The sequence below is a fragment of the Microcebus murinus genome, chromosome 19, assembly GCF_040939455.1.
Source record: "Microcebus murinus isolate Inina chromosome 19, M.murinus_Inina_mat1.0, whole genome shotgun sequence".
Lineage (NCBI taxonomy): Eukaryota > Metazoa > Chordata > Mammalia > Primates > Cheirogaleidae > Microcebus > Microcebus murinus.
In genome coordinates, this window is record NC_134122.1 from 807,966 (window position 1) to 819,391 (window position 11,426).

The window sequence follows — 11,426 nt, forward strand, 5'->3', positions numbered from 1 at the left end:
CCCGGGTCAGCCCAGGCCCCGCCCCGCGCTCCCGCCCCCTCCAGCCGCCCGGCCGGCGACCGCGCCCCCGCCAGCGCTCGCGCTCGGATGTGGAGCGCGACCTGGGGTCGCCCAGCTCCTGGGCGCGCGTTACCTGGACGTGCGCTGCCCGCAGGCTCGGAACGAGCTGGCGGCTCCCGCATGTCGCGCCCGCCCGCGGACGCGGAGCCCGGGCGTTGGCGCTGCGCGGCTGAGCGAACCCTCTCCTGGGCCGCGGGCAGGCGGCGGCTGACCCGGCCGGCGCCTCTGGGTTGCGGGCGAGACGTCGGGGCTCGAGACCGGCTGTTTGTCGGGGGTGTCCCCGAGGACTCGCTGCCTTGCTAAGCATCGGGCCCAGGGGCAGACGCACCCAGGAGCGGCCACGGGCCCGCAGAGCCCCCGCCCGCCCTCCGGGACCCGTTTTTCCTTCCCGGTCCCCCAGGAAGGGGGGCTCGCGGCGCCGGGAGGTGGGAGGGCGCGGGTCCCGGGATGCTGGGCGCGCCGGGCCCACGTGGTGCCGCGCCGGGCGGGGCGGGCGGGGGCGCAGCGGGAACCGCGGAGCTTCCTTTATGGGTGGGGGGGCGGGGGCGGCCGAGCTCCGCCCCCATGGGAGTGGGGAGCGCCCCGACCAATGGGGAGACGAGTGGGGGGAGGGGCTCAGGGCGCCGCTTAAAGAAACTTGTTGCGGGTCTCCGAGCCCGGACGGAGCTGCGGCGGCGGCGGTGGTGGCGGGGGAACCCGAGCTGGGGCGGCGGCGGCGGCGACGAAGGTTGGGCCACCGCGCGGCAACCTCGGGGCCCGGATCGGCCACAGCGCAGCCCGGGCGCCGGCCCCGGTGCACTCCCCCGTGCGCGCCCCTCCGCGCGCAGCCCCGATGCTGGACATGAGCGAGGTCCGCGCCCAGCCGCCCTGCAGCCCGTCCGGCACCGCCAGCTCCATGTCGCACGTGGAGGACTCGGACTCGGACGCGCCGCCGTCGCCCGCCGGCTCCGAGGGCCTGGGCCGCGCGGGGAGCACAGGGGCCGGGGGGCGGGGAGACGCGGCCGAGGCGGCGGACGAGCGCTTCCCCGCCTGCATCCGCGACGCCGTGTCGCAGGTGCTCAAGGGCTACGACTGGAGCTTGGTGCCCATGCCGGTGCGCGGGGGCGGGGGCGGCGCGCTCAAGGCCAAGCCTCACGTGAAGCGGCCCATGAACGCCTTCATGGTGTGGGCGCAGGCGGCGCGCCGCAAGCTGGCCGACCAGTACCCGCACCTACACAACGCGGAGCTGAGCAAGACGCTGGGCAAGCTGTGGCGGTGAGTGCGCCGTCCCCAGGCCGCGGGGAACCGGGACCCTGGCTGCTTGGCCTCAGGCTGCGAGCGGGGCCTGGGGGAGCGCGGGGGCTCGGAGGCAGACACCCCACGCCTGCCTCCTCCGGCTCCGCGACCCGAGTGGGAAAGCACCCTGCGGACGCGATCCCGCACCAGGCGTGGGTCCGGGTGTGCGGGGACAGCTGTGGCCCAGGTGGTGTGCACCTCTCGGCTCGTTCGCCAGCTCTGCGACATCCTGCCGGGGGCCAGGGCTGGCACCCCGAGGTGACCCCCGGCCGGGCACGGGGCTCTGCTGGGCTGGGAGCCGCCTCCTGCAAGCTGCCTGGAGGTGCCCTTCTTGGAAAGGGCTCCCAGGACGCCCACGGGAGGGAGGGGGCGGGCAGGTGGACCCGCTGCCAGTTGTCCAGCTGCTGCTGTCCCCACGGCTTCGGCCTCTCCCGGCCACCTCTGTGCCCGCAGCAGCGAAGGATGGAGGGAGGGAGCTGGCTGGCAGAGGCAGGCTTTGTGCGCACTGGCTTGGCGAAGCCGCCGTTGGGCGGAAAGTAGGACACGGCGGCGGAGGACTTGTTGCTGGGAGCAGGCCACCCCCACCCAGCGTCCTCCACTTGGGTTTAAAATGGAAGTCCGTGGGTTTGGGGCTCTGGTTCCCTGTTTCCTGCTCCTCGCCTGGTGAACGGGGACTTGTAGCTTCCAAGTCTGCCCTTCCTGCCTTCTGTCGGGATCTGGGGCACAGCCCTGCTCCCCTAACCCTGTCCAGGCAGCTCGAGGGGAGCTGAGGGCAGCCTGAGGGGATCCGGGACGCAGGGAGGACAGACGCCCGGGTCTCCCCAGTGAAGTCTGGGAGCCCAGCGGTTGCAGGCCCAGCTGCCCGCCGGTCCGGCTCGGTTCCCGGGAAGCCTTGCTTTTGTCCACAGTGCAATTCTCGGCTGGGTCCTGCCCGCCTCCCTCAGAAAGCCCCAAAGGGATGGGAGAGACTGCTTGGGAAGGGGGGGCAGTAAGAGGAGATGGACAGGGGTTTGGGGCCGCTCCTTTGGCTCTCAGGAGCCCCCCAAGCAGGCTCCCGCCTTCCCTTCTTGGTGATGGCAGCTTCCCCGGCCAAGGCGGCTCGTCCTCTCCCTGCACCTCGGTCCCCGGGCCTGGCTGTCTGCTGCCAGCACCCCCCCCCACCCCGGGCTGGAGCCGTGGGGCGCCCTGGCCATCCCTGCGTCCGCCCTGTGCCCTGCAGCTTGCTGAGCGAGAGCGAGAAGCGCCCCTTCGTGGAGGAGGCGGAGCGGCTGCGTGTCCAGCACAAGAAGGACCACCCGGACTACAAGTACCAGCCCCGCCGCAGGAAGAGCGCGAAGGCCGGCCAGAGCGACTCGGACTCGGGCGCCGAGCTGGGCCACCACCCTGGTGGCGCCATGTACAAGGCCGAAGCCGGCCTCGGTGACGCGCACCACCACGGCGACCACACAGGTGGGCGCCAGGGCCCCTGTGGCATCTGACAGTCCCTGGGGAGGGGCGGGGAGGGGCGTGGCTGGGTGCCTGGCATGGCCAGGCTGAGCCGCAGCGGTGGGGGCAGGGCTCGCTGCCAGCCTGGCGAAGGTGCCAACAGAGAGCCGCCCACCCCCCGCCCGTCACAGCTGATTGTGACCCACGAGGGGCTGCTCAGCCGGCTCTGTTGGCTTCACTTGGTCCGGTGCCCCGGGAGATGCGTGTTTTCAGCGGGGCCAGCCGGCAGCCTCGGCCCCAGGTGAGACGGGCGGGTGGACTCCCGGCAGCCAAGCGGCCTTGGCCAGGTTGGCCGGAGCCGGGGAGCCGGGTTTGCTCGGCGGTGCCGGGGAGGAGGTTGTGTGTGGCTTCACCGAGGCCGAGCGCTAGCACCGGCCGCCGCCTGCCGTCCGCTCTCCCAGCCGTGGTCTCCCGGGAGGGGCCGAGGTCTTCCCGGAGAGCTGCGCCTGACGGAATTTTCTCGGCCAAGGAATGAGGTCTGGGTCTGACTTTGCTGGAATTTCTGGGAAACGTAGAGAAACAAAAAGCCGTTCATTCCTACCTGCGGCGGTTGGACTGTGGCGTCCCTCCCCTCGTGGCCGGCCGCGGCCCCTCCTGCGCCCACAGAGGGGGCATTCATGCCGCCGTGCGCTCTCTCCGCAGGGCAGACCCATGGGCCGCCCACCCCGCCCACCACCCCCAAGGCCGACCTGCACCAGGCCGGCGGGGGCGGCGGCACCGCGGCCAAGCCGGAGCTGAAGCTGGAAGGGCGCCGCCTGGTGGACAGCGGGCGCCAGAACATCGACTTCAGCAACGTGGACATCTCGGAGCTGAGCAGTGAGGTCATGGGCAACATGGACACCTTCGACGTCCACGAGTTCGACCAGTACCTGCCGCTGAACGGCCACTCGGCGCTCCCCGGGGAGCCCGGCCAGGCCGCCGCCGGCTCCTATGGGGGCGCCTCCTACTCCCACCCCGGGGCGTCCCCAGTGTGGGCCCACAAGGGTGCCCCGCCGGCCTCGGCCTCCCCCTCGGAGGCCGGCCCGCCGCGGCCGCACATCAAGACGGAGCAGCTGAGCCCCGGCCACTACGGCGACCAGCCCCAGGGCTCGCCCGGCCGCGCCGACTACGGCCCCTACAGCGCCCAGGCCAGCGCGCCCACGGCCGCCCCCGCCACGGCCACCAGCCCCTTCGCCAGCTCGCAGTGCGACTACGCAGACCTGCAGGCGTCCGGCTACTACGGCCCCTACCCCGGCTACCCCTCCGGCCTCTACCAGTACCCCTACTTCCACTCGCCGCGCCGGCCCTACGCCTCGCCGCTGCTCAACGGGCTGACCCTGCCGCCCACCCACAGCCCGCCCAGTAACTGGGACCAGCCGGTGTACACCACGCTCACCAGGCCCTGAGGCCCCGCCCGGGGAGGGCTCCCCCGGCGGAGGACGGCCTCTTCTCTGCCAAGACGGGCCAGGCCCCCGGCCTCCGGGTCGGGCCTCCCGGCTGTGCCCGCCAAGTGCCTGCTGCCACGGAAACGTCACCGAGGCCCCGAGGCCTCTGCCGGTGGACAGCGTGCCCTCTCTCTTGCTTCTCCCTCGGGGAGGTGACCGGGGATCCCCAAGGGACGGCCACTCCTCCCTCGCCCGTGCGGCCCGGAGGGTCTGCGTCTCTGTCTCAGCCAAGCAGCAGCAGGAAGCACGGTGGGGGAGGCTTGCGGTCTCCGCCTGGGCGCCTGAGCGCCGAGATACCCCTGCACCAACCGAGGACGCTCCCAGGGCGGCGGGCGGCGCGGCACACGCCCCGGCTTCCTCCACGCCAGCCAGCGGGCGCCCCGGGAACCCGCCACCGAGCTCCCGGCGCTCCCTGTGGCCGGTTCTCCCGGGCAAGGTTTGGCTGTGATTAACAAAACTTCTCTCTTTTTTATTTTATTTTTTGGTAATTTTTATTTTTGAAGCTTAAACGTGTTTGTTTTGAGAGCTGTTAAAGACGTATTTATGTTCTGTTGTTATTTTATCTGTAATTAATGAAGTCATTTGTGCAGAGAGTAGAATATGAGACAAAAACGGAAGCCGGGAAGCTTGCTCGGGGGCGGGGGCCGGGGGGAGGGGAGGGTCACAGCAGTGGCTGGGGGCATCTCAGCACGCTCGGACTGGGGCGTCTAGGGAGGCCACCCGCCCCGCCCCCCGCTAGGAAGGCCCCGGGCGCCTGGTGGGTCCCCCTCCGCTCGGTGGCCAGAAGCCCTCAGGAGGGGAAGGGGTCGCCTTGTAGCGTCTCTGATCAGGTGCCCCCTCTCCCCCGGCACCCAGGGTTAGGTTGGGGTTCGGGAGGCAGGGCTGGTCTTGCCCGCAGCGTGCCAGGTGGCAGAAGACAGGCATTTCCTGGGGAGGGTGGCACCGGCGCCACCCACCAAGCTGTGAAGCTGAACCTTCTCCGCTAGACGTTAGCTCTTAGTGCTCGGGGACGGACCGATTTAGCTTCTGCTGGTCGCCGAGCACACGATAACCGCCTACTTCATGGAAACTCGTGCCTTTAAGACTTTGTACATTCAAATACATCTGAGAAGTCGCTTCTTTTTACTTTTTCTACTTTTCCTACCTTTTTCTAGAAAAAAAAAATCTTTTTTTTTTTTCTTTGCGCCTCTCTCTGGGGCCGGGGGGCACCGCTGCAAACCGGATTCACGCGATGTGCGTCTCGGCGCCGACCGAGCTCGGGAAGACTGTCACTCGCTCCTTTCTGACCAAGCGACACTAACTTTTGTACAGATCCGTTTGATAAAATTAAACAAGTGCTTTTTACCTACGTGGGCTGCGTTTTGTGAGTTGCTTTCCGTGAGCTCTGACGGTGGATGTGGTGGTGCCCGGCCGGGCAAGGCCCAGTGCTCTCGGCGTAGGCTTGGACCCCGCTCCCCGAGCCGGCCAAGGACACGGGGTCCCACTGAGGCAGGGCAGCCTCTCACCCCGCAAGGTGCCCGCAGGCCTGGAGTCTCGGTTTAACCCTCCGCTGCCCCTGCCGCAGCCGCCTCCTCTCCCTTCTTGGGGGGCCTCTGTGGGCACAACGGGGCCAGGGGGGCCGGGTCGGGGCCGCGTTTTCCCTCCCGGGCGAGTCCCGGAGCCCGTTCTGGGTGGCTGCGTGGTGCTGGGAGCTGGCGGCATTTTTCGGGCCCTGGCCGGGAGCCAGGCTGGGAGCGGGATGAAAGCCGCCCGGAGGGGACGGGCAGAGCTGTCTGGTTGCAGGGAAGTTTCTAGGGAGAAAGCGGTTGTGGGGAGTGACAGCCAACGGGGACAGCCTGGTCTGCCTGCCAGGCTTCCCGGGCACACGGGCTGCTGGGGCTGGGGCCGCCCCTTCTGTGCTGCGCAGATGGGGGCTGGAGGACTGTGCTTATGAGAACCCAAACAGGAGGGGCGGCTGCGGCTGCAGTTTCCATGGGGCGGCCCCAGTGGGGAACCCCACCTCACCCCCGCCCCTGCCCCCGCCCAGCCTCCACCCTCCCCAGCCTGCTCCCGGGCTCCTGGGTCCAGGCCCTGCCAGCAGCAGCGCTTGGGGAGGGCTGCGCCGGTTTACGAGGGTTCCTGACGTGCGGGCCGTGCCAAGACCCCCAGGTGCGGGGGAGTCTGGGGAGGGGCTGCCACCGCCTGGCTCCTGATGCCACTGCCTTCGCGGAGCCGGCCAGCCTGCCCTGTGTCCAGCCAAGGGCCGTCCGGGCCCATATGGCCCTCTGAGCTCAGGCATTGACACCCCGGACCAAGGAAAGCCCCAGGCGTCCGGCTGCTGACAAAGCCCGGCCCCCTGAACCCGCGCAGGGCCTGCCAGGTTCCCAAGGGCTGGAAGGCCTGGAGTTTTGCTGGGCCTTGGCGGGGCTCCTGCCTGTTAACTCCTGGGGCCCCGGACCCTCCGGCCGACTGGCTGTGGGGTGAAGAGCCCCCTCGGCCCGGCCCAGGGTGCCTCCTGTGGGTTCTCCGACATCTGTGTTTCGTGGATCGAGGCCGTCCCCACCCCCCTCGAGGTGCACCCACACCCTGGCTGAGGGGCACACGTGCCGACGGCTGTCTGCACCCCTCCCCCCAGCCATGCTCCCTCCCTGTCCTCCCGGCCCCTCCCCGTGTCCTGACTGCTGCTGCCCACCTCACCCCTGCGGCCCTCAGGCCAGGGGTCCTGGGAGCCTCTAGGCACTGGGTCCCCAGGGCTGCTCCCCGGGGTGGGGCCACTGCCCGGCCCTCTGGCTGGTGCGGGTTTTGCTGCAAAAGGTGACAAGCCCCCCAAGATTTCCCCAAGAGCCCCCAGCTGGCGACGTTCCCTCCGAGGCTGGCCGGGGTCCTTTGAGTGCAGGCTCCTCCCGAGCCCCACCAGCCCATCCTGGACAGGCCAGCGGGAAAACCTCCTCGGTGCTCAATTCCTCGCCCAGAGCAGAGGTCGTTGTCTCTGATCTCGGGGAGCAGACGCCCTGTGCAGACCAAAAGGGGAAGTGGGACTGACGGCCGCCCGGCTGGGGGTCTGGGAAAGCCCCCGTCGTCCTGGGCCCGAGTGGCTCCAGGGCAGGTTTTCCGGGTGGATGTGAGCTGGGCCGGCGTGGCCGTCACCCGGGAAGGCCGGTGTCCTCCAAGGGCTGCCTGGGAGAGGCAGAACCGGGACCCACTGAGTCCCCGGGGGCAGGAGGCTGCAGGGAGGGGACAGCACCCGAGTGGGGTGTCGCAGACTCGGGGGCCCGGCCTGGGGACCCTTCCTCATCAGCGTCTGCCAGACTCCAGGCCCCAGCCGGGCAAGGACACAGGATCTTGCCGACCCCAGCTCCAGGGCTGCCGTCCCAGGCATTGGGCTCGGTGACCCCTGGATGGCAGACAGGACCCAGACATGCCACATGGATGGCGGCTGGGCCACGTTCCTCCAGGTGTCCCCACAAACCAGCCCCACTCGGGCCCCAGCCTTGGGCCGTGGAGCCAGCACTTCGTCCAGATCCCCGAGCCCCGCCCCGGGTGGGGGGACCCAAGGTGAGGGGCCTCCCGCCATGGCGGCGTCCACGCCTGGGCTTGTGCCCTCCACGGGGCCGTGGGCACATGGGGTGGGGCATCGGCCGGAGCCACAGCTCAGAACCCCCACACTTGGGCCCTGCCCGCGAAGACGTTGCCTCTCCCTGCCAGGCCCGGATGCCCTGAGCCCCGGACCCCAACATTCCTGAGTTGTGGTTGTCGGGGAGGGAGGAGCCTGGGCAACGGGGCCGTCACCTCCACCTGCCCTCAGAGCCCCTGGTGTTCCTGCCTGTCCTGCAGGGGCAGAGCTGTCCCCAGATGGGCTCCCACCCCTGCCGGGACTGAAAGCCAGCGGGCTGCTCCCGGCCTCCCGGGCTGCGTCCCCCGAGGGAAGGCAGGGTGGGCCGGTGGGCGGTCAGCAGCTCTGCCCCTACCAGCATACTACCCCGTGCCTCAGTTTCCCCTGCGACCAAGGTGCCTGGGGACCGACTGAGCCCGGCTGGCTGTGGCTGTGGCAGCACGTGGGCCTTGCTGGTCTATCTCACGCCACGCGTGCCTGGACCCCCGTCCTGGTGCAGCGACTCCCTCCCCCACCTCGCGGGGCACCTGGGGCTCGTCCCTCCGAGGTCCGCCAGGGGACAACCTGGGACGCTCAGGAGACCCGTCTGCCAGGGCTGGGTCCTTCCGGGGTAGTCAGCAGCCGCCCGAGCCCCACGCCTCAGGGCCCTGGCGAGGGCCGGGCGCCCAGCCCCGGGGACCCCGCAAAGGGTTAAGGGGCGCGGGCGGCCGTGCCCACCTCGGGCGGAGCGGCGCTGGTGCCGGGCCAGAGCGCGGGAAGGCGCTGCATCTTAATGAGCCATTATTGCCGCGCGGCCTTTGTCTGTCTTTATCCGGTGCACAATAAAAGAATTAATTAGACAGAAAATGGCAGGGCAAGGGACTGACAAGTCATTAAGGGCTGCTGAATGACCGGGAGATGCAGCGGGCACCGCGGCTGCGGAATGATAATGGCCGCGGCGCTTTGTATGCGCGGCCAGCAGGCCTCCGGCCCGGCACTGTGGGCCCCGGCGCGGCCGGGCGGACGCAGCGCCTGCCTCTCCCAGCAGAGCGGGCAGGGCAGCGGCCGGACGGGATCCGAGCGTTAATTTCTACGCCCGGACAAGGTAGGAAGTGTATGCACCCAGAGGGGACCTGGGGTGGCTGCGCTGACCATTGGACTTCACTGCTCGGCTCGGGGATAGAGGCTGCAGGGGTGCGGGGGCTCTCTGCTCTGCCAGAGGGAGAAGGCGGGGGGAGGGGGGAGAAGGAGGGTGGGGGAAGAGAAGGGGGTAAGGGAGGAGGGGGAGGGAGGAGGGGGAGGAGGGGGAGGGAGGAGGGGGAGGAGGGGGAGGGAGGAGGGGGAGGAGGGGGAGGGAGGAGGAGGAGGAGGGTGGGGAGGAGGGGGAGGAGGGTGGGGAGGAGCAGGAGGAGGGTGGGGAGGAGGAGGGGAGAGAAGGAAGGAAGAGGGTGGGGAGAAGGAAGGAGGAGGGTGGGTAGAAGGGAGGAGGGTGGGGAGGAGGGGAGGAGAGGGAGGAGGGGAGGAGAGGGAGGAGGGGGAGGAGGGTGGGGAGGAGGGTGAGGACGGTAGGGAGCAGGGGGGGAGGAGGGGGAGGAGGGTGGGGAGGAGGGGGAGGAGGGGCAGGAGGGAGGAGGAGAAGCAGGAGGAGAGGAGGGTGGGGAGGAGGGAGAGGAGGGTGGGGAGGAGGGAGAGGAGGGTGGGGAGGAGGGGGAGGAGGAAGGTAGGAAGGAGGGGAAGAGGGGGAGGAGGGGAAAGAGGGGGAGGAGGGGAAAGAGGGGGAGGAGAAGAAAGAGGGGGAGGAGGGGAAAGAGGGGGAGGAGGGGGTGGGTGGGGAGGAGGGGGCTGGGGAGGAGGGAGAGGAGGAGGGGGAGGAGGAAAGTAGGGAGGAGGGGAAAGGGGGAGGAGGGGGTGGGTGGGGAGGAGGGGGGCTGGGGAGGAGGGAGAGGAGGAGGGGGAGGAGGGGGAGGAGGAGGGGAGGCAGGAGGAAGGGGGAGGGTGGGGAGGAGGGAGAGGAGTGTGGGGAGGAGGGTGGGCTGGTGGGGAGGAGGGGAGGAGGGTGGGGAGGAGGGGAGGAGGAGTGGGGGCACCTTGCGGCACCCAGCGGTCCTCCCTGAGCGGCTGCCCACAGCGCCCGGCCGCCGAGACGCCCCCAGCAGGACGCGGCCGCAGCGCGGCTCTCGCGCCGAGGGGGGACCTGCGCTCCTCGCGGCTCCGCGCCTGCGCGACCAGGAGGCGACCTGTCCCCCAGCGCAGAGCTGGCGAAGGGGGGGTGTCCCGGCAGCGGATGGGCGTCGACGCCGCGGGAAGCGCCGTCGTTGCTGTGGAAACGCGCCGTGTGGCGGGTGCGCACGCCCAGAACACGCGTGAGAGGCCACGCGGCCGGGCCCCCTGCGCCCCGCCCGGCCCGAGGCGCGCGTCTGCGGGAGGCCGGGGCCGGGCCCTGCTCTGACGGGAGGACGCGCCGCCCGCTGGGGGCGAGGCCGCGGAGGGGCCAGGCTGCCGTCTGCTGCGCAGCCCCGGCGCGCGGGCACGGACGCCGGCAGGTGCGCTCTGCAGGCCCTGCGCCCCGGGCCTCCGCTGGCCGGGCAGGGCCGCCGCGCGTGCAGGCGACGCGGGCTCGGCGGCGGCTCCCGGCTGGCGCTCCCCAAACCTCTGCTCCGAAGCCCCTGCAACCGCCGCGCCGCAGCACGCACGGTCGCGCCATCGGTGCCTGCGCCTGCCGCGGGCCGGCGAGCTCACTTTCCCGGTAGCTTTTAATCCCGAGGTTCCCGCCCCTTCAGAAGCCACTAACGAATGTTTCATGGTAACGAGAAAAAGGAAAAGCTGTCACGTTCCCGGCGTCAACGTGAGCTCCCGCGTGGGAGCCGGGCTGCGTTCCAACCCTCCGCCCGCGCGCCTGGCGCCCAGGAGGCGCACGTGTGGGGCGCAGCCCGCCCGCTCCTGGGACCGCGTCAATATTGGCTCAGAGAGAAGGTGGCGCCAGCTTCACGCCCAGGGGTCGAGGGGCGTCCGGGGCACCCCCAGGGCTGAGGCCCCTGCAGCCTGGGCTGGGTGGGGACACCAGGCCGGGAGAGACGGGGCAGGGATGGGACGGGGTGGGGCAGAGGTGGAGAAGAGCCCGCGGGGGCTGGGCACAGGCGCTGGCTCCGGTCCAGCCCACCCACCCACAGGCGACTGCGGCTTCGCAAGAACCACGCGGGGGGATTTCCTGACCTGTTTCCATCAAGACTCGGTTCTGGCACCGTCCAGCCGCCGAGGAGGTGTCCCTGTGCGCGGTGCCCGCCCTCTCGGGGTGGCTGCCTGTCCCCGGGGGCCTCGGGCTGAGCGCAGGAGCTCTAGGGGGTGGAGGGGTCACCTGGGCAGCGCGTCTGCCTCCCCGTCGAGAAGGCCGGGCAGGGCCCTGCCGAGACCCCCGCCCTGGGCAGGGCCGGAGGGGGAGAGCCCCAGGGAGGGTGCGGAGGGCGCTGGCCCTGCCCCCGCACCCAGCCCTGCTGCTTGCGCCTCCCAACCATGGGCTCTCGGTGCCAGCGTCCTGCCCCGCCATTGTGGGCATGGGGGCCGCGTCCTGTGCAGGCGCCTGCCCCAGAGAGGGCTGGACTCGGGGGACTGCT

The 11,426-nt window shown here is 70.6% G+C and overlaps 1 protein-coding gene across 1 annotated transcript; it reads left to right on the forward strand.

The window, feature by feature from the left end:
• The first annotated feature begins 832 nt into the window (after positions 1–832).
• On the forward strand, positions 833–4,927 carry SOX8 (SRY-box transcription factor 8). Its single transcript, XM_012743874.3, has 3 exons — positions 833–1,314; positions 2,555–2,784; positions 3,463–4,927. Exons 1-3 carry the CDS (start codon positions 893–895, stop codon positions 4,203–4,205), a joined length of 1,395 nt encoding a protein of 464 aa, XP_012599328.1. The 5' UTR covers positions 833–892; the 3' UTR covers positions 4,206–4,927.
• Positions 4,928–11,426: the final 6,499 nt, after the last annotated feature.

What these genes read in the sequence shown, in the direction of transcription:
- SOX8 (XM_012743874.3), top strand. Translation starts at nt 893, where the DNA reads ATGCTGGACATGAGCGAGGTCCGCGCCCAGCCGCCCTGCAGCCCGTCC. An exon ending in ACGCTGGGCAAGCTGTGGCG is followed by an intron (nt 1,315 to 2,554) that starts GTGAGTGCGCCG and finishes TGTGCCCTGCAG; the next exon opens with CTTGCTGAGCGAGAGCGAGA. An exon ending in CCACCACGGCGACCACACAG is followed by an intron (nt 2,785 to 3,462) that starts GTGGGCGCCAGG and finishes CTCTCTCCGCAG; the next exon opens with GGCAGACCCATGGGCCGCCC.